Here is a 26,508-nt window from a genome sequence, read left to right as displayed (position 1 = left end):
CTGCGCCAGCATTCCACTGAATTTTTCTTCCCCAGCACTCCACGTCGACGTGGGCGACGTCCTAATACATCGGCTCCGCTCGCGACTCCGTATGACGTCACCGGAGCCATAAGAGGCCCACGTCGGCGTGATGACGTCAGTTCCCTTTTTTCTGCGCCGTCGACGCGCAACGTTTTTTTTCCAGTACTCCTGCTACTTTGTAGTTGTAAGGTGTTTCTGTTGCAAAATTCTGCGATGTCTTCGAGGAGGAAGTCGGGCTTTAAGCCCTGTAGGGAATGTGGCGGACATATGTCCATGACGGATCCACATGAGGACTGTTTGTGGTGCCTTTCGTCGGACCACAATGTCAAAGACTGTGCATGCTGTAGGAGGATGAATCCTAAAGCATTAAAGGAAAGAAAGGCCAAGCTGTTTATGGCGAAGATCGGTAAGGAGAAGAGAGGGAGAAAGAAAGAGAAATCGAGGGCGGCGTCGTCGACTTAGAGGTCTTCGAAGTCAAGGAGACATCATAAGAAAAGAAAACACTTCACGAAGCCGGTCCTCGAAGAGCAGGAAGTCGAGGTCGACTTCACCTCGGCGTCATCGGAGTAAGGACATTTCACCTTCTCCTTCTAAGACTCCAGGAGGATCTCCGTCTCCGAAGCGGGCTCCAGAGCGTTCACCGGCGAGTCTCATGTTTCGGATCAGTAACGGGAGGAAGAACCGACTCCGGCGCTTGAAGAATCTATGGCTCAGGTGGAGGACACTACGGTGCCGCAGCCAAATACTCCGCAGAGGGATGCAGGTTCAGTGCCTTATCCTCAGTTTCCTGCTCCAGGTACTGATTCTACTCCGTTCTTAAATGCCATGTATAGTATTTTTAATAGGGCGGCCTTCCCATCCGGAGCACCAACTGGTCCCGTGGGTCCCATGGCTGATATGTTGGGGGTGCTGCAGCATTATGCTCAGGCCCCCTTCATGCCCTTTCTGCCGATGGCGCCTACGTGGCAGTTTCCGGCGCCGTCTGGGGATCCGTCACGACTTCGGATGGATCGGCCTGCTTCAGAGCCTTCCTCGACGCCGCTGCCGACTCCATCGGCGCCGCGTCCGGCGCCGCCGACGCAGTCTATGGTGCCGCCGACTCCAACACCTCTGGTTCCACCGACGCCGCGTATGACGTCGACGCCGGCTCCCCGGATTCGATCGAGATGGGAGGCCCAAAGGGTGTTGGAAGAAGGCAGGTACAGAGAAGAGGTGGAGGAAGGTGAGGTGGACACATCCTCTGATGATTTTGAGGGCATACAAGAGGCTAGTGGCCTAGACACCACCCCAGAATGGGAGCACACATCGGCAAGATCCTCTCCACCACAAGAACTGGCTCCCTACCATATTGTTATCAAAAAGGCTGCAGAGCTGTTAGATTTACAGTTGCCCTCAGCAGAGTATAAATCGAACTTGTTGACAGAGGTTCTGCACTCTCCTGCTTCAACTTCAGAGCCTTTACTGCCCTTTAATGAGGCCATCTTGGAGCCTGTTTTGGAGGTATGGCGGAAACGACTTTCTTCTCCAGCGGTTTCCAGACAGGTGGCGAGAAGGTATAGGGTGGCGTCTGGGGATCTGGATTTTCTGTCTATACACCCGTCTCCAGAGAGCCTAGTTGTGCAGGCATCCTGCTCGAAGCATGCTTCGGGGGCTTTCCCTCAGTCTCCCGCAGATAGGATTCTAAGAAGGTGGACCAGGCTGCTAAAAAGACTTTCTCTTCGGGGTGTACGGCATTAAAGTCTTCCAATGCCGCGTGCTTGCTGGGGCGTTACGTGCCCGCATTGATGGACTCAATGAAGACTTTGGCCCCTAATCTGCCGGAGGGCGATAAGGCGTCCTTCTTTTAGGTCGTTACAGACACTCAGGCCACTGCCAGACAGGTGATAGTCGGGATTGGATACGGCGGATTCGGTGGCAAGGATTATGGGCACGTCCATAGCTGCAAGGAGGCAGGCATGGCTCCGTTCGTCGGGATTCTCCGCGGATGTTCAAGCCACATTAGTGGATTTGCCATTTGATGGGCAGAAGTTTGGTGAAAAGGCAGATTCTGCTCTACAAAGATTTAAAGACAGCAGATTAACAGCAAAGTCTTTGGGTCTGCAAGCTCCTGCAAAGGGTTCTGTTTTTTGGAAATTTAGGGGCTTTGGAAGGTCATCTTTTCGCTCCTACCGACAGCCTCAGCAGCAGCAGAATCCCCTCTATAAATCCTATATAGGGAGACAAAGGGGCCGGAGAGGTTCTGGACGCAACCCCTCTTCTTCTTCCTCTTCCTCTGTTCCCAATGAGGCATCAGGGAAGCAGCCCTAGATCCCCCATCCCGGATCATGTAAGACCTGTGGGGGGTCGGGTGTCCTACTTTCTACGGGGTTGGAAATCTGTTACAACAGACCTTTGGGTTTTGAACCTCGTAGAGACTGGGTACGCCCTTCCCTTTCGGGAGTTTCCTCTCCCTTACCCTCCTTGCCAGGGTTACTGCTCAGAGGACCAGCTGCTTCTCCTTCAGAAAGAGGTTCTAGCCTTGCTTCAAAAGGGTGCAATAGAGGTGATTCCGGAGCAGGAAAAGGGTCAGGGATGCTACTCCCGGTATTTCCTGATTCCCAAAAAGGACGGCAGATTGCGTCCAATCCTGGACCTCAGAATCTTGAACTTTTACCTGAAACAGGCGAAATTCAAGATGCTGACCCTTGCGCAGGTTCTTCAAGTGTTACAGCAAGGAGACTGGATGGTGTCGCTCGACTTTCAGGACGCGTACTTCCATGTCCCAATCCTGAAGTCGCACAGGAAGTATCTCCGTTTTACGGTTGGGTCGCAACATTACCAGTTTGCAGTCCTCCCATTTGGTCTTACTACCGCACCTCGAGTCTTCACAAAGGTGATGGCAGTGGTGGCTGCTCATCTCAGGAGGTCGGGGATTCCGGTTTTCCCCTACCTGGACGACTGGCTTCTGAAGGCAGAGTCCCCAGAGATGGTGCAGCATCATCTGCAGGTAACATCTCAGCTGTTATTCGACTTGGGTTTTTCGATCAATGTGCCCAAATCTCACCTGGTGCCCTCTCAACGCAACCTGTTTATAGGGGCGGTACTGGACACTACTGTGTGTCGAGCATTTACTCCTCCACAAAGAATTCTCGACATTCAGAAGATGGTCCCTTTATTCCACAATGGAGCGGTTGTTCCAGTTCTGAAGGTCCTTCGCCTGATCGGTCTGTTCGCTTCCTGCATTCTGTTGGTCAACCATGCACGCTGGCACATGAGGGCGCTCCAGTGGTGCCTCCGCAAGCAGTGGTATCGGCACAACGGGGATCTCGGAGTTGATCAAGATCTCCAGAGAAGCTGCAGCGGATCTATCTTGGTGGAGCGTGGAGGGCAATCTGTCCCAAGGAAAGTCCTTCCATCTACCTCCATCGGTGGCCACGATGATAACGGATGCATCCACCTTAGGGTGGGGTGCTCATCTGGGGGATCTGGAGATCAAGGGTCTTTGGTCTCCAGAGGAAAGGTTGCTTCACATCAACCTTCTGGAGTTGCGGGCGATACGTTTGGTGCTCAAGGCCTTCCTCCCTTCCCTTCGCGGTCAGTCGGTTCAAGTCCTGACGGACAACACTACAGCGATGTGGTATGTCAACAAGCAGGGAGGAGTGGGGTCGCATTGTCTATGCAGAGAGGCTCTGCGTCTATGGTCCTGGGCTCAGGACCATCAGATTTGTCTGATGGCTAATCATCTGGCCGGGGTGTTGAAAGTACGTGCGGACAGTCTCAGTCGGCAGTTCTACGCCGACCACGAGTGGAGGCTCCATCTGAAGGTGGTTCGTCACGTCTTTCGGACGTGGGGGACACCTTGGGTGGACCTGTTTGCCACCCGCGAGAACGCGCACTGCCCGTCATTCTGCAGTCTCCAGTTTCCGATGCAGGGGGCATTGGGGGACGCGTTAGTTGAGTTGGGGCTCACAACTCCTTTACGTGTTTCCTCCCATACCTTTGATTCCTCGGGTTCTGAGGAAGATTCGCCAAGACCGGGCCCAAGTTATATTGGTCGCCCCGGATTGGCCAAGAAGGGTGTGGTATACAGATCTCCTCCACCTCTCCTCGTGCCCTCCGCTCCGTCTCCCTCTGAGGGCAGACCTCCTCTCGCAGTCGGAGGGGCAGGTTCTACACCCCCAGCTCCAGAGCTTACACCTTCATGCCTGGAGATTGAACGGGGCAACCTGAGTTCTTTCTCTCTCCCGCCTGATGTGGTGGACGTTATTTTATCGGCCAGGCGACACTCCACCAAGTCCGTTTACTCCTACAGGTGGTCTAAGTTTGTAAAATGGTGTGGAGAGAGGTCCATAGACCCTTTAAAGGCCCATCTTTCTAATGTGCTCCAGTTTGCTCTTCCCTTGGCTCAGCAGGGCTGTGCTGTGGCCACGGTCAAGGGCTATCTTTCGGCCTTATCGGCTTTTCTTTGCCTTCCGGATCAACAGTCACTGTTTAAATCTCCGGTTGTTCTGAGTTTTATCAAGGGCCTTACAAACATGTTTCCTCCCACTCCTTTTGTAATGCCACAGTGGGACCTTAATCTTGTTGTAACCTTTCTGATGGGGTCCCCATTTGAGCCTCTACATAGCTGTCCTTTAAGGTGGTCTTTATTGTAGCCATAACCTCTGCAAGGAGGGTGAGTGAGCTTCAAGCTCTTAGTTCTAAACCCCCTTTTCTTACATTACATGCTGAAAGGATGGTTCTTAGGACCAGGGCTGCCTTCCTGCCAAAAGTTGTTACTTCGTTCCATTTGGGGCAGTCTGTTACTCTCCCTGTTTTTTATCCACCTCCTCATCCTTCCAAAGAGGAGGAAAGACTCCATCGCCTGGACCCAAAGAGGGCTGTGAGTGTTTATCTGGACAGGACTAAAGACTTTCGTCTTGATGATCAACTCTTCATTGGCTACGTTGGTCATTCGAAGGGTAGAGCGGTGCACAAGCACACACTATCGAGATGGATCATCCTTGCCATCAAGATCTGCTATGCCCTGGCTGGTAAGGCTCCTCCTGAGGGTATTAGAGCTCATTCGACTAGAGCCAAGTCATCTACATCTGCTTTGGCCCGGGGTGTTCCTGTGGCAGATATTTGTAAAGCCGCGACTTGGGCCTCCCTCCATACTTTCGCAAAGCATTATTGCTTGGACTCCGAGATGAGGAGGGAGGGCCACTTCGCGCGCTCTGTGTTGCAAGACTTTTTGGTATAGGAAGGTGGACACCCTCCTCTATTCACAAGGTGAGGAATCCACTGGCAGATATATCCATCAGAAGAACAAGTTACTTACCTTCGGTAACGCTTTTTCTGGTGGATACAGTATCTGCCTGTGGATTCCTCACTGGCCCTTTCAGGGCCTTAGTTTTCCACCCCAGTGGTCCGTGTTCTTCGTGGCTCTGCGCTCCTGGTGTGTAAAGTCGCAAAAAGAAACTGACGTCAGTGCCCTGGGGTAGCCCCTATATAGGCACCACACATGTTACTTCTGGTGCAGTTGATGTCACATGTAGCCGAACGTCGCCACCTACCGGTGCGCAGGAGTACTGCTCACAAAAAATGTGCTGATCTAGTCTGACCCCTCGGGATCATTCTAAGGTAAGGAATTTGCTGCTGTGTAGTCTCTACCATAGAAGGGGTAAGTAACTTGTTCTACAGTTTAAAAGCAAATTATTTACCCTACGCCTGTTAGTAGCTTTTAGTGCTGGAGATTCAAATGCACTCTCCTGCCTCCCTAGACGCGAGCACATGCCTCAGATTATAACTTTGCACTTCTACTCTTATGCTTAGCTTACTCCTTTAACTACACTAACCTTTTGTTGGAAAAAACAATGACGTGAAGTGAAGCCTCTGCTGCAACATTGGCTTCAGGTAGGATTCGAGACAGATCTCAAGACTGGAGACTGTTTTGCAGGAAAACAACTTGCAAAGTACATGCCCAACATTTGATGGCAGGAGTGAGCAGAGCGTGTGGTTCTATGGCACTAATGTCAGGAGTGTATAGAGCTTGTGATTCTGAAGCGCGAATGTCCGGAGTGTGCAGAGCGTGTGGTTCTACGGCACGGCGTGTGCAGAGCGTGTGATTCAATGCACTAAAGGCAGGCATGTGCAGAGCGCGTGATTCTAGAGCACTAGAGGGCAGGAGTGTTCAGAGCATGTGATTCTAGAGCACTAGATGGCAGGAGTGTGCAGAGCGTGTGCTTCTAAAGCACTATATGGCAGGATTGTGCAGAGTGTGTGAATCTGAAAAACACGTTAGAGGTACTGCTGACAAAAAAACTTTCCGGATCCAGTCTGACGCCTGGGGGTAATTCTAAGGTAAGGAATCTATAACTGTGTGTCGAAATGTGGTGTCGGTCGGCTCTGTGTCGTGGTTGCCGGGATGACGTCACGGCAGCTACTTGGACGCCGCCCTCGCGCTCTGCCATCAGTTCTTTCTTTTTCCGCGCCAGCCAGGGCAGATCCGGGAAGGCCGGTACCTTAGTCAATTTTTGACTAACTTTTTCTCGACTTTTGTCGACTTCTTGTCTTAAATCTCCGACTCCGAACAGGTGCGCGAGGGATGCCCAGTTTCAAGGCCTGTGGTTCCTGTAAGCGACTGATGTCGGTGATGGATCCACACCGTGTGTGCCTCTTTTGCCTGGAGCGCAGCCACGACCCCAAGTCGTGCTCTGTCGGTAGATGGCGCTGAAGGCTGCTTTAACGCCTGCAGACAGCTCCGCACCGCCTGAGGTCCCGGTCGAGAGGGAGGTCGAGGGACCGGACGCGGAGCCACCACCAGTCCGAAATCATCGAAGTCTTCACACTCTGTCGGGTAAGTCGAAGCGTAAGAAGTCGAAGAAGAATCGTCTTAGACTTCTCCTCGTCGGTCGGCCGGCCGATCGACAGTGCACGCGGGTGGTGCCCCTCCTGCGGCTCCGCGTATGGAGCCCGAAGTGTTGACTCAGTTATCCTCCCTTTCCGGGACCCTGAGCGACCCCCGCCCAGCTTCATACGTTCTACGAGACGATGCATGCCATCTTTGGGCGGACGAACCCAGTTGGCGTGCCTTCGGGCCCTGCGGACTCGGTTGGGGGGGGCCTAGGTCTTCGCTGCCGGCGGCCCAGATGCCGCAGTCCCCCTTGAATCCAGGCCTGGATCCGGATTGGCGCTGGTTGACCTCAAAACGCCTCCACCTGCGCTGCTTCTCACAGCAACAGCTGCGTTCGGCGCTCAGCTCCCCGGCCAGCGTCGACCCCAGCCTCCATCCCGACGTGAACACTGAGCCGGACCAGTGGCGCGGAGTGTGGTTTTTGTGCCCCTGTTCACTCCTGGGGTGCCTTTTAGTCCAGATTGGCACCCAGAGGATGAGGACGACGACTGGGAGGGGTCTGGTGACCCTGTGACCAGTTAGACACTGAGCAGGACTGGAGAGAGAAACTGGAGGATGCCAGTGATCTTGACACCTCTCCTGACCTTGGCATGTTGTTTCCTCCTACCGTGGCTACAAAGGAGGGAGCGTCATACGCAGTAGTGTTGCGTAGGATGGCTGAGTCTCTCAACCTCGAGCTTCCTATGGTGGCGATCAGGTCAACCGACTGCAAGCTCTTCGGAACCCTTGCTGTTGTTTAATGAGGCCCTCACAGACGTCCTTTTGGGCACGTGGTCCGGGCTCCTGTGGACAGGATCATTGCCAAACGCCACCGCCCGGCTCCAGGCGACCCCACTTTCCTTTCCCAACACCCCATCCCGGAAAGCTTGGTAGTTCAAGCTTCTACCTCCAAGAGCTCCTTCCCTACCACTCCACCCGAAAGGGAATCCAAGAAGCTGGACCATCTCTTCGCCAGCTTAGGACTGCGGTCCGTAAACACTGCATGTTTCTTGGGCTGTGATTCGCACTCCGTGTGGGATACGGTGGCACAGGTGCTGCCTCAGTGTCCGGAGGAGGCCCGGGCAGTGCTCTCCCAGGCTGTTGCCGCTGGGAGGGCTGCAGCTAAGTTTACGATGCGTTGTGGGCTGGACACCGCCGACTCTATGGGCAGAACCGTTTCAACGTCATTAGCGCTTCGTCGCTACGCCTGGATGAGGTCCCCTGGCTTTTCAGTGTTGTTCAGAACACCTTGATGGACATGCTCTTTGATGGCTGTCGCCGCCTTGGCGACAAAGCAGATAACGCCCTTGAGCGCTTCAAGGACTCACGGGCTACAGCAAAGTCCTTGGGCCTCTCCACCCACCCGGTGCAGTCTACTTTTTGTCCCTTTCGTGGCTACGGAAGGGGTGCCCCTCGGTCCCACCCAGAGCCACAGGCCGCAGCAAGTTACCCAACCTTCACGCGGCTGAGGATATGGAAACAACCGGCGTGGTTCCGGGGGGCCAGTGGGCAGACCTGTCTGTTCACGGACAACACTACCACCATGTGGTACTGCAACACAGGGCAGGGTGAGGTTGTGGACCCTCTGTCAAGAGGCCCTTCGCCTCTGGACATGGCTGGAACATCCGGGCATTTCCCTGGTGGTTCAACACCTGGCAGGTTCACTGAACGCCAGGGCGGACGAACTCAGCCGTAGGTGCATGATGGATCACGAATGGAGTCTTCACTTGGTTAGATTTATTTGCCACTGAAGAGAACACGAGATTTCAGCAATTCTGTGCGTTGGAATTTCCAAGGCGGCACTCGCTCGGCGATGTTTTTTTGTCGCGAGTAGAGTTGCGGTCTGTAGTATGCCTTTCCGCCTATACCACTTCTGCCCAGCGTGTGGAAGATCAGGTTCTTGTGGCTCCGGATTAGGCACGAAGAGTCTGGTATACCGAGCTGCTCAACATGGCCATCAATCCTCCGATCAGACTGCCTCTTCGGGAGGATCTTCTGTCGCAGCAGCAGGGGACGGTCCTCCACCCAAACCTGTCCAGTCTCCACCTCCTTACGTGGGGATCGAGCAGCGGCAGTTGATGTCTCTCGACTTGCCTCCCGAAGTCTGTGACGTAATCTTGGCAGCCAGGCGTCCCTCCACAAAGACTGTATACGCCTGTCGAAATTGTGGCGTGGTGCACAGCAAAGGCTGTGGATCTCCTATCTGCCCCTCTTTCTGAAGTACTCTCGTTTCTTCTCTCTTTAGCCCAGCAGGGCTCTGCTCTGGGCACTATCAAGGGCTATCTTTCAGCCGTCTCTGCCTTCCTTTGGTTGTCAGATCAGCCTTCTCTTTTGAAGTCCCCGGTTGTTAACCGTTTCCTAAAAGGCTTAACGCATCTTTTTCCTCGAATCCCCTTCGTTTATGCCTCACTGGGACTTTAATCTTGTGCTGGCCTATTTAATGTGTGCTCCCTTTGAGCCACTGCATAACTGTCTTGTTCGAGGCATATGAGCTGCAGATCACACACTGTGCATAAATTGCCATCTGGTGTTGGGCCCGTATGTTGGCACTTTGTTGTTGTATTGGAATAAGTCTTTGGAAGTCACGAGATAGGTGACTCCTCCTCTGGACAATAGTGCGCATGGGCATCGACTCCCTCTTCAGATCGTTTTTTTCTACCATTGGGCTCGGATGTGTTAGACACGCTCCAGTTCGGTGTTAGTTTTACATTTCGACGCGCAATCCTTCACCAATTCTTCAGTATTGTTTCGATCTTGTTTCCCATTCAATGCGCATCTCTACAAACTTTAATTCTTCGATTCCGGACGTTGACGCAGGCCTTCCGGCCTAGCTGCGCCATTAGGGTTTTTGTCTCATGGAAATGACTCCTTTCAAAAAGTGTCCTCAATGTAGATCCAAGTTTCAACACGCTGATCTTCACGAGGTGTGTAACCTCTGCCTTTCGCCTGAGCACGAGGCTAAAGACTGTCCAGCTTGTGCCTTTCTGCTCCAAGAAAACAATACGGGATCGAAGAAGCATGGCTCAATCATCAACATTGATACCGGACAATATCTTCCAAGAATGCATCCATGTACCTGGAGCATGAGCAGATTGAAGAGGGCAACATTAGCGCCTCCGAAGCAGACGATTCCGACGTCGAAGACGACCCCATCACTCCAGGGCAGCGGGTCGTAAGTACTGACATCCACCCCTGTCCCCTACCCATTCATAGAAAGGCTACGGTAACACCTTCATGCCTAGGTGCGCCTAGGTGCACAACGGGACAAAACTTCCCACGCCCTGCCTTCGGGCTTGGCAAAGAAGTCAACACATAAGCCTTCAGGCCACTCTGGATCGAACTAGCCTGCTGTCTGTACCGGAACCCTATCCCCGGCACTAAAAACAAAAGACAAACCCGAAGAGAAACCACTGTCTTTCTCCGCACTGAAGCCTGGATCCACATCGGCGCATTCGGCTCCGAAATCCACTGGCATTCAACTTTTTGATCTGAAGAAATCATCGGAACCACACAAACAACCGGTTCCAAAGAATACTAGCACTGAATCTTTGCATCCGAAAAAATCATCGGAACCAAACAAACAACCAGTTCCGATGACCCCAACGGAAACAAGGAAAACTCTTGATTCAAAACCTAAACTTGTGCCACACAAACAGTCGGACCCGAAAAAATCGGTACCGAAACACTCCAGAGGGGAGCTTTTTTGGACTGATCCACCCCAAAAAACTCTCGAAATAGACCCAAGGACAGGTCAACTTATACTTAGTCCTTCCAGGAAAATGGACAAACCTGCACCAGCTCCACGCCCTTTAAAGAAGAGACATTGCCACTTCTCCTTTAAGAATTCCTTCTCCACCTCCTCCCCCACACCACATCTCTCCTATCTCATCTCCAGTACTCACAATCTCCTCCACCTCAGGATGACTACTTTGGGGACGATGGGGATGATGAACTTAGTCATCCTAATATCCCAAATGACCCATGGGACCATTATGGCACAGCGGATGTTCCTGATACACCACAAGATGACATCTACCCATCTAGACCATCCCCTCCAGAGGATACTATAGGGTTCATTCAGCTCATACAGAGCTGCAGAATACCACGGTGTGAACTTGCACACAGACCCTGTAGAGTAAGATTTCCTCATGGACACTTTTGCACCATCCCAAAGGTCCACTTCCATTCTCCCAATGTTAAAAGGGGTAATCAAACACGCTCCTGAAATCTTTAAGGATCCTGTAAGGGCTAGAGTCATTAACCCCAGAGTGGAAAAGAAATACAAGTCTGACCCAGCTGACCCTGTTTACATTAAAGGGCAGCTTCCCTTAGATTTGTTGGTAGTCTCCAACGCCAGGAAAAGGGTTAACTCCCAAACCTCTGGCGATGCCCCACCTCCTGATAAGGAGTCAAAACTGTTGGACGCATATGGTAAAAGAACAGCGTCCCAAGCAGCCAACATATGGAGAATTGCCAACACGCAGGCTTTGCTGGCTAGGTATGATAGGGCACACAATGATGAGCTAGAGACCCTACTGCAACACCTTCCAGATAAATATAAAACAAGGGCCAATGATCTCATCCAGGAATGCAAACTCATAACCAATGCCTCCGTTTGATGTGATCTGGATGCTGCAGACACAGCCTCCTGAGCTATTAATACCAGTATCCTTTTGCGCAGACATGCGTGGCTACGTATTTCGGGGTTCAAACCTGAGGTTCAAACTACCATACTAAACCAACCGTTTAACAGGAACATTTATTTTGGCCTAGTGTAGATTCATCTCTGGAGAAGATGAAGGATACTGACACTGCCAAATCAATGGGAGCTTTGCAATCTCAAACTCCCCGAAGTTCCTTTCGTCGCTCCTCTTATAGGGGTGCCTCTAGAGGTTTTACCACTGATAACTCCTCCACCTCCTAAAAAAGTCCCACCCAGACCTCATCTACCAGAAGTTATTACAGAGGAGGCTTCAGGGGCAATAACAAGGGTAGAGGCAAAAATATCAATACTCGCACTGCCTCCACCCCAAAACAGCGACTTCCCTCCACTCCCCCCGGACCACTCTACTCCGGTCAGGGGAAGATTGCTACAGTTCCTACCTGTCTGGAACACCATTACCATGGACAGGTGGGTGAGACAAACCATTGAATCCGGTTATTGCCTAGAGTTCACTTCAACTCCCCCAAACATACCACCCTAACAGCATCCAATGTCAACAGAGCATTTAACGCTTCTAAAACGAGAGGTGCTTTCCCTCCTATAAAAACATGCAATAGAACCAGTTCCCCTGTATTTTCACATTCCAAAGAAGGGTGGAACCTTGAGTCCCATTTTGGACCTCAGACCATTAAACCTCTACATACAATCAGACCATTTCCATATGATCACTCTTCAACAGGTCCTTCCTCTACTCAAACAAGGCAATTTCCTTGCCACCTTAGATCTCAAGGACGCCTACTTCTACATTCCTGTTTCACCCTGCTCACAGGAAATATCTTAGATTTGTAGTGGACGGTCAGCATTATCAGTTCAAGGTTCTCCCATTCGGAGTCACCACAGCACCCAGAGTCTTCACAAAATGTCTGGCAGTGGTAGCAGCCCACTTAAGAAGACGACAAATTCACGTCTTCCCATATTTGGACGACTGGCTCATAAAAGCCAAGTCGCATACCCAGTGTGTAAATCACACACACACCACAATCCAACTATTTCATGACTTTGGGTTTACAATAAACCACACAAAGTCTCACCTACAACCGTCCCACATCCAACAATATCTAGGTGCCACAATAAACACCACCAAAAGGCCTTGCATATCCCAATCCAGCCTGGATAGCAGGCATGCAAGCCCTTAAAACAAGATTCCAGCCGCAACACTCCCTTCCAGCTTGAGTGTTCATGCAACTCGTAGGGATGATGGCCTCTTGCATCTTCATAGTACCTCATGCCAGACTCCACATGCGTCCCCTACAGGAATGCTTAGCACGTCAGTGGAACCAGGCTCAAGGTCAGCTGACAGATCTGGTGTTGGTGGACGGTCGCACCCATCGCTCTCTGCAGTGGTGGAACACCAAGAACCTTTCCAAAGGGCGACCGTTCCTAGAGCCGGTTCCACAGATTGTGCTAACAGCAGACTCGCCGCTCACCGGCTGGGGAGATCTACTTCATCACACCATACAGGGCACATGGACACCTCAGCAAAGGCTACTCCACATCAACCATTTGGAGTTACTAGCAATCTTTCTGGCATTAAAATCATTCCAGAAACACATCAGGCAAAGCTGTCTTAGTCCGGATGGACAATATGACAGCCATGTTCTATTTACAAAAACAGGGGGACACACGCTCTCTACCACAGAGCATATGGAGATGGGCTATTCCTCAAAACATATTCCTTTTAGCCCAACATTTTCCAGGAATTCAGAATCAGATGGCAGATCTGTTAAGTCGTCAGACACAACAGATTCACGAGTGGGAACTTCATCCACAAGTTCTTCAACCGTTTTTCCAAATGTGGGGGCATCCAGAGATAGATCTCTTCGTCACACATCACAACACAAAATGCCCAAGCTTCGCCGCCAGATATCCACACCCATTGTCCAAAGGCAATGCAATATGGATGAATTGGTCAGGCAGATTTGCGTACGCTTTTCCGCTTCTCCCACTCATTCCATTAGTGGTGCGCAAACTACAGCAACAGTCATTAACACTGATCCTAGTTGCTCCAACATGGGCCAGAAAACCATGGTACACAACATTGCTGGAACTATCAGTAGTCCGGCACCAAAAACTACACCTCTCCCCACAGCTCTTAACACAGAACCATAGAGAGATCAGACATCCAGATCCAGCACAGCTCAGCCTGGCGATCTGGCTCCTGAAGTTTTAGAATTTGGTTACCTCAATCTTCCACCCGATTGTATGAACGTTTTCAGAGAGGCTAGACGCCCCACCACTAGAGCCTGCTATGCAGCCAAGTGGAAAAGATTTGTTGTATACTGTAACAATAACGCCATCAACCCTTTAGATGCATCCATTCAACACATCATCATAGGTTACCTGCTGCATCTTCAAAGATGTAATCTAGCCTACACATCAATTACATTACATCTCGCGGCCATAGCAGCATACCTACAAAACAGACAACACCCGTCATTGTTCAGGGTGCCTGCCATTAAAGCATTTATGGAAGGCCTCAAAAGAATAATTCCTCCCAGGGTACCACCCTCGCCAGTGAGGAATCTAAACATTGTCCTCACAAGACTAATGGGTCCTCCATTCGAACCTCTACATAAATGTGAGCTACAATTTCTTACATGGAAAGTCGCTTTCCTTGTGGCCATTACATCTCAGAAGAGTCAGTGAGTTACAGGCACTAACTATTCAAGAACCGTTGTTACAACTCCATCATAACAGTGGTTCTCAGAACAAATTCCATCCTAAAGTTCTCTCCCTTCCATCTCAACCAATTTGAGTTGCCAGTGTTCTTCTCGCAACCACAAACCGTAGCAGAAAGAGCTCTTCATACACTAAACGTCAAAGGAGCACTCCTTTATTATAATGACAGAACAAAACCTTTTCGTAAAACAAAACGTTTTTGTATCCTTCTCACCACCACATAAAGGCAATCCCATATCAAAGTCTGGGATTGCAAGGTGGATTGTCAAATGTATACAAATTTGCTATCACAGAGCAAAACGTACCCTATCTATTCCTCCTAAAGCCCACTCTACGCGCAAAATAGGGGCTTCCATGGCATTTTTAGGGAACATTCCCTTAGATATCTGCAGAGCAGCTACATGGTCTACACCGCACACATTCACAAAGCACTATTGTGTAGATGTGCAATCAAAACAACAAGCTAGTGTGGGCCAGGCTGTACTCAAAACACTATTTCAGACCACTGCAACAGATACTGGTCGTCGCCGCTAAGGAGTAGTACTGCTATGCAATCTATGCACAGTGTGTGATCTGCAGCTCATGTGCCTCGAACGGAAAATGCTACTTACCAGTATGCATCTGTTCCCTGCATGTAGAGCTGCAGATTCACACACGCCTCCCCGGCTACCTTTATCTGTTCCAGTATTATCTTAATTAGATACAACATACATGGACATCTATTTCTGTTTCTCACAAAACTCCATTTCCCTTCTTGGCGAAAAAAAAGTCTGAAGATGAAGTCGATGCTCATGCGCACTATTGTCCAAAGGAGGAGACACCTATCTCGTGACTTCGAAAGACTTAGTCCACGACAACTAAAAGTGCAAACATCCGGGCCCAACACCAGATGGCGATCTATGTGCAGTGTGTGAATCTGCAGCTCTACATGCCAAGAACAGATGCATACTGGTAAGTAGCATTTTTCTTCCTCATTGCAATCACTTCATTAAGGAGACTGGGTGAACTTCAGGCACTAACCATAGAAGAACCTTTTTTCCAGTTACACAAAGATAGTGGTTCTTCGTACCAATCCCAAATTCCTACCTAAGGTAGTATCTGCATTTCACATCAATCAGTTGGTAGAATTACCTGTATTCTTCCAGATGCATACTAGTAAGTAGCATTTTCCTTACGTCTTTTGACTCTTGAAACTGCTTTCCTGATAGCCATCACTTCTGTTAGAAGGGTGAGTGAGCTCCAGGCGCTTTCTTCTAAGTCTCCTTTTCTGTCTGTCCATCTGGAGAAGGTGGTTCTTCGGCCCGTCCATCCTTCCCTCCTAAGGTCGTCACTGCCTTCCACATCGGGCAGACCATTACTTTGCCCACCTTCTTTCCGCATCCTTCAAAGGAGGAAGAGAGGCTCCACCGCACAAAACAGTTCCGGGTGGATGATCAACTTTTTGTTGGTTACGTGGGCGTAAAGAAGGATCGGACTGTACACAAACGCACCATTTCTCGATGGGTCGTGTTGTGTATTAAGGCTTGTAACTCTCTGGCTAAAAAGAAGCTTCCTGTTGGGTTACGCGCTCACTCTACCGGGGCGACGGCAGCCACTACTGCCTTGGGAAGGGGAGTGCCTCTGCATGACATCTGTCAGGCAGCCATTTGCGCATCGCTGCACATGTTCACCAAACACTTCTGCCTGGACAGCCAAGTCCGGAGAGACGGCTTCTTTGGCCGTTCTGTTCTCCAGGATTTTCTGGTGTGATCTTGGTTCGCAGACCCACCACCGGGGTTGGTATTGCTGGGGTGTCTATTCTAAGGTAAGGAATCTATAACTAACGTGTTTCTTTCAGATGCACAAGTTACTTACCTTCGGTAACTATATATCTGTAAAACACTAGTTAGTTATAGATTCCTTACCGCCCCACCCATCCTCCCCGATCTGCGAACTGACTTCTAGGGTTAAGGATATCCTTTCAGAGCCCTAGTTTTGTGCACCAATGGTCAGTCTTGCATGGCACTGCGTTTCTGGTGCAGAAAGTCATGTACAGAACAGACGTCCGCACGCAAAGGCGGCGTCTAAGTAGCTGTCGCGACGTCATCCCGGCGACCACGACGACTGACGTAGAGCCGACCGACGCCACCTTCCGACGCGCAGAGGTACTGCTGACTGAAATAAACTTGCCAGATCCAGTCTGCCGCCTGGGGGTAATTCTAAGGTAAGGAATCTATAACTTTTTCTTACAGATATATTGTTACCGATGGTAAGTAACTTGTGCTTCTAGAGCACTATTGGCAGGCATGTTTGAAGAGTGTGATTGTAGAGCACTAGATGGCAGAAGGGTGCAGAGCGTGTGCTTGTACAGCACTAATGGCAGGTGTTTGCAGAGCACGTGCTTCTAGAGCACTAGATGACAGGAGTGTGCAGAGTGCGTGCTTATAGAGCACCAGATGGCAGGAGTGTGCAGAGTGTGAGATTCTAAAGCCCCAGATGGCAGGGGTGTGCAGAGCGTGTGACTGTCCGTAGATGGTAGGAGTGTGCCAAGCGTGTGACTGTCCGTAGATGGTAGGAGTGTGCCGAGCGTGTGACTGTCCGTAGATGGTAGGAGTGTGCCGAGCGTGTGACTGTCCGTAGATGGTAGGAGTGTGCAGAGCGTGTGACTGTCCCTAGATGGTCGGAGTGTGCAGAGCGTGTGACTGTCCCTAGATGGTCGGAGTGTGCAGAGCGTGTGACTGTCCCTAGATGGTAGGTGTGCAGAGCGTGTGACTGTCCCTAGATGGCAGGAATGTGCAGAGCGTGTGACTGTCCCTAGATGGTAGGTGTGCAGAGCGTGTGACTGTCACTAAATGGCAGGAGTGTGCAGAGCGTGTGACTGTCACTAGATGGCAGGAATGTGCAGAGCGTGTGACTGTCACTAGATGGCAGGAGTGCAGAGCGTGTGATTCTAGAACACTAGATGGCAGGAGTGTGCAGAGCGTGTGATTCTAACGCACTAGATGGCAGGAGTGTGCAGAGCGTGTGATTGTACAGTACTAATGGCAGGCGTGTGCAGAGCGTGTGATTCTAAAGCACTAGATGGCAGGCGTATGCAGAACGGGCTTCTAAAGCATTAGCAGGAGTGAGCAGAGCGTGTGATTCACTAGATGGCAGGAGTGAGCAGAGCGTGTGATTCACTAGGTGGCAGGAGTGAGCAGAGCGTGTGATTGTACAGCACTAGGTGGCAGGAGTGTGCAGAGCGTGTGATTCTAAAGCACTAGATGGCAGGAGAGTGCAGAGCGTGTGACTCACTAGATGGCAGGAGAGTGCAGAGCATGTGACTGTCTGTCGATGGCAGGAGTGTGCAGAAAGTGTGCTTCTAGGGCACTAGATGGCAGGAATGTGCAGAGCGTGTGACTGTCACTAGATGGCAGGAATGTACAGAGCGTGTGACTGTCACTAGATGGCAGGAATGTGCAGACCGTGTGACTCACTAGATGGCAGGAGTGTGCAGAGCGTGTGACTCACTAGATGGCAGGAGTGTGCAGAGTGTGTGACTCACTAGATGGCAGGAGTGTGCAGAGCATGTGATTCTATAACACTAGATGGCAGGCGTGTGCAGAGCGTGTGACTGTCACTAGATGGCAGGAGTGTGCAGAGCGTGTGACTGTCACTAGATGGCAGGAGTGTGCAGAGCGTGTGATTCTAGAACACTAGATGGCAGGAGTGTGCAGAGCGTGTGACTGTCAGTAGATGGCAGGAGTGTGCAGAAAGTGTGCTTCTAGGGCACTAGATGGCAGGAGTGTGCGGAGCGTGTGATTCTACAACACTAAAAGCGACCAATTGAGAAAGTGTAACATTTTTCTTTTCTTCACAACAAGTATGAAAAGATAAAAATGTGGAGAGTGTGATTGATGCCTCCTGTTTCAATGAGGATCCTGGAAGTCTCTATTCCTGCCGCTGCTCTGAGTCCAGAGCTTCCAAGAGGCCAATGTTGTGGTAACGGCTGAGACTGCACAAGGTTCACAGTCCACTATTAAAGTTAATGTTTCAGCACTTGAACAAAGTCTTTCAGTGTCTCAGCTATGCGTTGGCTAATTTTATTTTTAGATTAATATAGGATCTTGCATTTTTTGTATACTAAGAGTAACTGGGAAAGCGAAAGGTCTAGACAAAAGGGTTAAGAGGCACGAAACCATTGGACGTCTGTTCAGAACATTTGTCCCTGAAGGACTGTGATACGGTCTCATCTTTCCCGTAATATTTTCGTACATCTAACAACGAATTGAGAAGATTTTCAAATGTTCTTTTGCATATTTCTTGAGACCTCTGTTAGTCTGTCCTGGTGATGCTTCTCTTCGCCAGTATTCCCACCACCTTATGTTGCTGAGAGGCCACTAGGGGACCTTTTCCTCGCCTTAAGCGATCTGAACTAGTTTCTCTCTGGTGCAAGGACACGCGAGGCTCCATCCTTCACACACAGCTAATGAGATTGGATTGGCGTTCTTACTTGCTCCCCACTAGCTGCTTTAGTGTGCTGTTTGAGATGCTGCCACTCATGACATTGTTGACACTTCACAGATTGAAAGGAATGAACGACAAGCGGCCAAAGGCAAAGGAAAGGAGTCTGAAAAGAGAAGGAAGCGGAAAGGTGACAAGGGAGACGGTGTTCCTGACTCCAAAGAGCCGCTTCCGCCAAAGAAGCCTCGAGCAGAGACCGGCAAAGAACAGAAAGAGACTTCTCCGGAACCAGCAACACAGACCAGTGAGAATGGAACGGAGGTGAGGCCGGCTCAAGGGGTTGCAAAGGGGAAAAGGGAGGTTGGGTGTGAGGAAGGAAGTGAAGCTGAAAGGGCTAAAGGAACAGGGGAGCTCGAAGTGTGAATGCAGGGGAGAACATGAAGCTGGGAGTTGGGAATGGGCACGAAGGGGTCGGCCAGAAGTAAGAAGGGAACTGTCCTGCTGAGGTCCAAAAGGAAGGAGGGTGTTGATAATATGAGCACGTGAAGCTGCCACGGCACAAGCAGGATGTGTGTAACTAGTCAAGATAGGGGGAATTGGGTTTCTGTGAAGGATGGGCCTGCACTGTGAGGGTATCAGAGGAGGTGGGAGTCAAGTGTCTGGTAATGGGAGTTCAGAGCTGTAGTAGAGTAGAAAGGAGCATGGGAAAGGGTTTTTGAGATGGTGGAGCTGGAAGGGTATGAGTTATAAGATATGAAAGCAGTGATGGTGCTTGAAGGCGCAAGGAGAAGAGAAGGTAAAGCGGTGGAGGTGAAAGGTATGGGAGCAGAGAACATGTGGTGAGGGAATAAGCACATTTGTAGTTCACGATGAAGGTGGATTGCGGTTGAAAGGGCTGAAGGAAGTTGTAAGCTTGGAAGGCTGGTGGAAGAAAGGCGACAGGCTCTGAAGTGTGGAGCTAGAAGGGAGGGACAGAATACGCTTGTAAGGCTTAGACGATATCCTGAAGGGTCCGAGTGGAAGGTGATGGAGCATGTGGGAGGGGAGCAGAAGGTGACCGGGCTGAGGTAAGATGAAGAAGGCAGGGGATGGGATATGGGAGTAAACTGAAGAGTTGAAACGCCAAGACCAGGAGATGGGGTGGAGTCTTAAGTGGAATGGGTGTTCCACAGATTACTTACAAGAACCCTTCCAGGTACCAGAGCGAATCTAGAAACATGTGATTAATGGCGTGTGGCTGTAGATAAACATGCCCTGCACACTCCTGTCATCTAGTGTTGGGGTCCGAGTTGTACAAGTTGTTGTTTGAGTCATGAGGTAGTGACTCCTCCTCTCTGAGCATTGACTCCCTTTGTTACATTATTTCACCGCCCTTGGGTTTGTCCGTGTGCCTCTCCTCTGTCAGACTACCGTTCTTTACACCTTGTCGGTCCTAGCCTGTCTTCGATGGTATAGTTCTTTCGATCGTGCTTTTCCATTTCTGCACCACTTTCAATGAGTGGGTCTAGGTACCGGCCGACCGCCCCTTGGGGCGCAGCCCATCTCTGCATGCACTCTCTGCTTTGGAAATGTGTTCCTGATGGAGCAGACACATCGACTCTGCCCCGAGTGTCGCCAACCATCATGTGTGCAATCTGCGCCTTCCGTCCGATCATCGAGAACCTTAGCGGTCATTCTGGTCTCCGGGATCAGAGGGCGCGTCGCCTTGAAGATGACACTCCCGGCATTTTCAGAGAAGAGCAGACCCAGGACGAGCTGCAGACGAAGAAGAGCCCTGGGCTAACAAGAGCCTTGTGGCTCTGACATGGAGGAGGAATTGGAGTAAAACCTGCCACTCGGCAGCGTGATAGTGCGATCGATCCTGACCCTGTGCCTCCAAATCTTCACCCTTTCCATTCCTAGAGGTTGCCGGACTGCCACTGCCATCTGGCCATGGTCTGATCTGAAAAGACACTTTGGATGCCCCAACCTAGAGTCCAGCAGCAAATCTATCTACTGCGGTTAAACCCTCCGTATCGACCTCTGATCGGCACATACCTTGATTGGGTCTCCCAATCCTTAGAACTGGTCTCTGACTGCTTCCGCCTCGGTGCTTGAGAAGATGCACATTTCCAAAAGCAGCCGTACTTAAATCGTTGAAGCACTCTTTGGATCAGAAATCATCGGAGTCAAAAATTTCAAATCATTCCAGTGTCTCCTAAAATACAGATTCAACAAGGAACTGAAAGAATAGCGTCTGTCCTCCACCATAGAGACAATTGACTTTTGAGCAGTATTTGGACACCCCTGTGCAACAAAAGGTCAAAGAGCACTGCTACCCGTCCTAATCATCCTCCCCAACACCCCCGCCATCTCCTCCTTCCTCTCGTGCATCCCCACGTCAGGATCCAATAAATGCTACCCCGCCAGGTTCATCTAAATCCCACACTGGTGGTATAGGGGTCCTTTAGGAGCCATTTCCAGGGGACACGCAAGATACTGATCCCATAATACCCAATGATCTGGGTTTCTAGACTCTCCCCTCCTGAGCGTGCTGGTGGCTACCAACAGGTTCTTCCAGGGCTGCTGCCTACCATGGTGTCCAATCACATCAATTACACTTCAGTGGAAGACTTCTTGTTTGACACCCGTTCCTCTACACCCAAGGACGTGCAGTACGTACCTATGCTCCCTGGTATGTTGCGCCCGCTGAGGATCTTTGCAAAGAACCCCTCCCTGCTAGGGTTATTACCCCACGCGTGGATCAAAAATGGAAACCAGCCCAATCGCACCCTCTTCATACGTGGCCAGGTTCCACCAGACTCTACTCTGCACCACTGCTCGTAAAAGAGCGAATAGTCCAGCATCGGGAGATCTGCCACCCCCTGAAAGAGAGCAATCAGATCGATACAGCAGGCAAACGGGCAGAGGCTGAAGCGGCAACCACTAGTATAGTGCAAACTCCCAGGCCCTCCTAGCGTGCTACGAGATGGAATGGAAGAGTTGTTACAACATTTCCCTGAGGAGTATCGTTAAAAGAGGCAGTAGATTGTGGTAGACTATCAGGTCATCACTAATAACCCTCTCCGATGAGCCTTCGATGCATCGGACACAGCTTCACGAGGAATAAACACCAATGTCCTCGGGTGTGACACTTGGCTCCGATGTTCTGGCTTGAAGCCAGAAGTGCAACAAGCAGTCCTTAATGTGCCCTTTGACAAGGAGCATCTCGTTGGTCCTCAGGAGGACGCCCCCCTAGATAAAATCAAAAAAGAAAGATGGCTAAGGCCACGGGTTCCTTGCAGACAGATGCATCCAGAGGCTCCATTCGTTGCTCAGGGTACCAGTTCCTTTGGGTCGCTCAGGGTACCAGTTCCTTTGGGTTGCTCAGGGTACCAGTTCCTTTGGGTTGCTCAGGGTACCAGTTCCTTTGGGTTGCTCAGGGTACCAGTTCCTTTGGGTTGCTCAGGGTACCAGTTCCTTTGGGTCGCTCAGGGTACCAGTTCCTTTGGGTCGCTCAGGGTACCAGTTCCTTTGGGTCGCTCAGGGTACCAGTTCCTTTGGGTCGCTCAGGGTACCAGTTCCTTTGGGTCGCTCAGGGTACCAGTTCCTTTGGGTCGCTCAGGGTACCAGTTCCTTTGGGTCGCTCAGGGTACCAGTTCCTTTGGGTCGCTCAGGGTACCAGTTCCTTTGGGTCGCTCAGGGTACCAGTTCCTTTGGGTCGCTCAGGGTACCAGTTCCTTTGGGTCGCTCAGGGTACCAGTTCCTTTGGGTCGCTCAGGGTACCAGTTCCTTTGGGTTGCTCAGGGTACCAGTTCCTTTGGGTTGCTCAGGGTACCAGTTCCTTTGGGTTGCTCAGGGTACCAGTTCCTTTGGGTCGCTCAGGGTACCAGTTCCTTTGGGTCGCTCAGGGTACCAGTTCCTTTGGGTCGCTCAGGGTACCAGTTCCTTTGGGTCGCTCAGGGTACCAGTTCCTTTGGGTCGCTCAGGGTACACGGTCGGAAATAAATCCTCAAACACGGACACCTCCACTTCCCAGAAGAAGCAGGACCAATCCACCTTCTCCAAAGGTTTTTTCAGTGTCTCCTTTAAAGGTGGTATCAATAGGGACTGAGGTGCTTCTACCTATGGAGCGTTCTCCACTACCAAACAATAACTGCCTCACCCATCCCCCCAACCATACAACACCTGTCTGGGGAAGACTTCAGTTTTTCCATCTAGTCTGGTAATCCATCACCACAGACCAATATGTACTAAACATTATCCAACATTGTCTGGAGCTCGTTACCATCCCACCTCGCACTCGCAGGTTATCATGCAATCACCAAACACTTCTCAAAAAAGAAGTCCAAGCCTTACTCAACGAAGGGGCGATAGAACCTGTCCCTTTTCACCAACAGCGCAGAGGAGTGTACTCCCTATATTATCTCATTCCAAAAAAAAGGACTGGTCCTTAAGACCATTCTTGGATCTCAGGTCCTTCTATTATTACACCCTCCCAGAACATTTTCACGTGGTCACGCTGCTGGATGTCATACCTGTTCTACAATAAGGTGACTTTATGGCCGTACAGGACCTAAAGGATGCTTGCTTTCACATACCCATACACCCTGCTCATCGCAAATACCTCAGGTTTGTCATAGAAGGAAAACACTACTGATGCAAAGTTCTTCCATTTGGAGTCACTGCCACTCCTCACGTCTTCACTAAGTGCTTGGCCGTAGTTGCAGCACACTTGAGACTGCAAAACCTTCATGTATTCCCATACCTAGATGACTGGCTCAGTGTCACCCACGAATTCAGTTGACAGTCCATCTACTTCACAGCTCTGTGTTCACCATCAATATCCCCAAATCTCGCCTTCGACCTCCCGTCGGCCGCTGCCCCTTGGGGGGCTTTGCCATTCGGGGCTTTGACTCTCATCCTCGGGCAGTCCGCCCCCATCAAGTCCATTTGGTGATGGAACGGACGCCTTTTCGATTTTGTTCTGTGTCCCATGAAGTTTCATTACACGACCTTCGACAGGTGTGTAATTTGTGCCTCTTCCCCTGAGCACAACGAGGCCAGCTGCTATGTCTGCTGCTCTTCAGCTCCAAGAAGACTTTGTGATCATTGTGCCCGATGTCTCTAAATGTATCGAAGTAGCGTGGGCAGCACACCAGACCCCTATGGACCCAAGGACCCCCAGAAAGCTATTCAGGCACAATCATCGGCAGCAGATAAGTTCTCCCACAACTGTAGCTCCGACATCAATCAGCCAGACCTGCCTCCAGCTCAATTAGTCGTTCAGCGACCACCTGGATATTGACCCTCGCAAGCCCGCAGAAAGGATCAACAGACTGTTCCAGGGACACTTGAAACAATGGCCATTCCTCCACTGCTTTTGCGCCATAGCCTGCACTAACCAACTATTTTGGATACGCTCCGCGCCGGAAGAATCTTCAAAGCGGACTGCTCCTGCCTAGGAGCAGAGCTGACATTCAGAGTCGAAACCTTTAGTGTCGAAATATTGGCCGATGTTGGCACCGAAACTAGATGCCTCAGAGCCTAAACATTCGGCACTGAAAACTTTGGCATCGGAGCTGAAAACGTTTCCACCCCCGAACCAGCATGTAAGTTGTGGAGACTGTGGGACGTGTGCTTCGAAAACTACAATGAGAACTTTGCTCGAGACAGAAGTACATTATGATCCACCCAGATACCCGTATCTTTACAAGACCCCCACGCTGGTGCCCGTCCTTCCAAGAGATGACTCTCTTTTCACGAAGCTTTGAATGTTCCAATTCCAGCCAAGCACAGGAAAATGGACAAAGCCACAAGCCCTGTACATATCAGCCCACCACCTACACCCACTCCACACCATACGCTCTCTCCACCGACTTAGCTGCTCCTGCAATCTAGTCCCCGGAAGGATCATTACATTCATACGTAAGATGTAGCTATTACACTTTCGATATTCCACCACAAGATTACCCCTGGGATACATATGAGACAAATTCAACTGCTGATACAGACCCCGATCTGTATCCTGCCAAACAATCTCCCACCTGACATTACTTACCTCAATTTAAGTAGTTGGAGCTGCTGCCTTCCAAAAGGTGCAGTTGCATGAAGGGCCCTTGGGGGATTTTTGTTTATTCAAAACACTTTCCTCTACACAACATTCCTCAAAATACTTGCTTATTCTCAAGGGCACGCTGTGAGAAAGTGCCATTTTTCTTGCATGGTATCCCCCCCCACTTTTTGCTGTATTGCTGATGTACTTGTGTGCCCTGGACTCCTGTCAATCAGGTGCCCAGGGCCTGTGTTCCTTCCCTAAAACTTCATTGAAGCCTAAACCCAATTGGCATCTCTGGCCACATGTCAGCCCCTGGTAAATGGTACACTAGATACCCAGTGCCTTGTGACCAGAGAAGGCCCCGAAGGGCTGCAGCACTTATTGTGCCACCCTTAGAGGCCCTCTACCCTGACACACACACACTGCCTTTGCAGGCTGGGTGCAGAACAAAACAGTCGACATGGCACAGATCCCTGTGTGCCATGCCTTCAAACCACTGCCATGGCATACATCAGTCACCCCTCTAGCTGGGTGCTCTATGCCAGTGGTGAGGGTACAGGTGCATGAGCCCTGTGCCCCTACAGTACCCAAGTACATTCCTGGGCCTTGTAAGTGCAGTGCTGCCATTAAGAGTACATGGTGCTGAAAATTTGTCATTACGAGCTCCACAGCACTATATTGGCTACACTGAAGACTGGGCAGTTTAGTATCAAACTTCTCAGCACATTAAACCCACACTGATGCCAGTGTGGGATTTAATGTAAAATGCACCACAGAGGGCATCTTAGAGATGCACCCTGAAACATGACAAACTCCCAGTGACCTGACTGAGTGGCTGCGCATGCTTCTGGACCCCTGGCATGCTGCCCTTGGGGGGCCTGAAACGATGCACATCCTGGGACGAGGTGCCAAGCCGCCCCCCCCCCCCCCCCCCCCCCCCCCCCCCCCCCAGGATAGGCAGGGGAAGCGAAGGAGAAGCTTCAAAAGCTTGCCGCCTTTGTGAGCCTCTCCAGACCCACTGGTTCTAGCCCCCACTTTGAGCGGGAGGAACCTCTGCCAACTCCACCCCTAAGGTGGGGGAGGCGAGGTGAAGCACAACCTCGAGTCCCCGCCATCTTGAGGATGGGGGAACCCAGCCAACCAGGGACAGACTCCTGCCTCCTCCCACTGGGATGGAGGAGAACTCCAATATCTCCCAGATGAACATAAAAAAGGGCATACCTAATTGCCTCAGAGGATAAATTAATATCCAACCCTACAATTCAGTGTACACTCGGCACTGCAGATACTGCAGCTAGAGGAATGAATTCCAGAGTGCTATTACATAGGCATGCTTGACTTTGAATACTGGGGTTTAAACCCGAAGTAAAACAATACCTTATGGCCTATGATTTGATGGGGAATCTTTTTGGTCCTCAGGTGGATACCCTCCTTAAGATTAAAAAGATGAGACAGCTAAGGCTATGAGAGCGCTGCAGACACCACCTCATCGTGGCTCCTTTCGACGTTCCTGTGGAGTTTCCAAGACCACCTCTCTTGAAACCTCAGATTCATATCCGCGGACTCAAACAATGACCACCTCGCCTAGGGGTTACTGCAAAGGCTCATACAGGGGTAACAACTCCGAAGGTAGAGGCAAAAACATCTGCCACAACCACAAAGCCCTGACTCCCCAATCATTCCCCCAATCACACATCTGTTCGGGGTCAGCTACAAGGTTTTCTTCCCGCCTAGCAGAATATCGCCTCCGACCAGTGGGTTTTATGCATATTA

At 50.7% G+C, this 26,508-nt stretch overlaps 1 protein-coding gene across 4 annotated transcripts in view; it reads left to right on the top strand.

Moving 5' to 3' along the window:
* Positions 1 to 26,508, top strand: part of KDM5C (lysine demethylase 5C) — a 601,345-nt gene that overhangs the window by 566,062 nt on the left and 8,775 nt on the right. For all 4 annotated transcript variants that reach the window (XM_085629900.1, XM_085629899.1, XM_085629902.1 and 1 more), the window contains one exon: positions 18,819 to 19,019. In XM_085629900.1, the coding sequence (XP_085486026.1) occupies positions 18,819 to 19,019 (201 nt within the window). The remainder of the gene's footprint in view (positions 1 to 18,818; positions 19,020 to 26,508) is intronic.

This window comes from Triturus cristatus, chromosome 10 (genome assembly GCF_964204655.1).
Source record: "Triturus cristatus chromosome 10, aTriCri1.1, whole genome shotgun sequence".
Classification (NCBI taxonomy): domain Eukaryota; kingdom Metazoa; phylum Chordata; class Amphibia; order Caudata; family Salamandridae; genus Triturus; species Triturus cristatus.
This window is presented reverse-complemented; position numbering and strand designations above follow the sequence as displayed.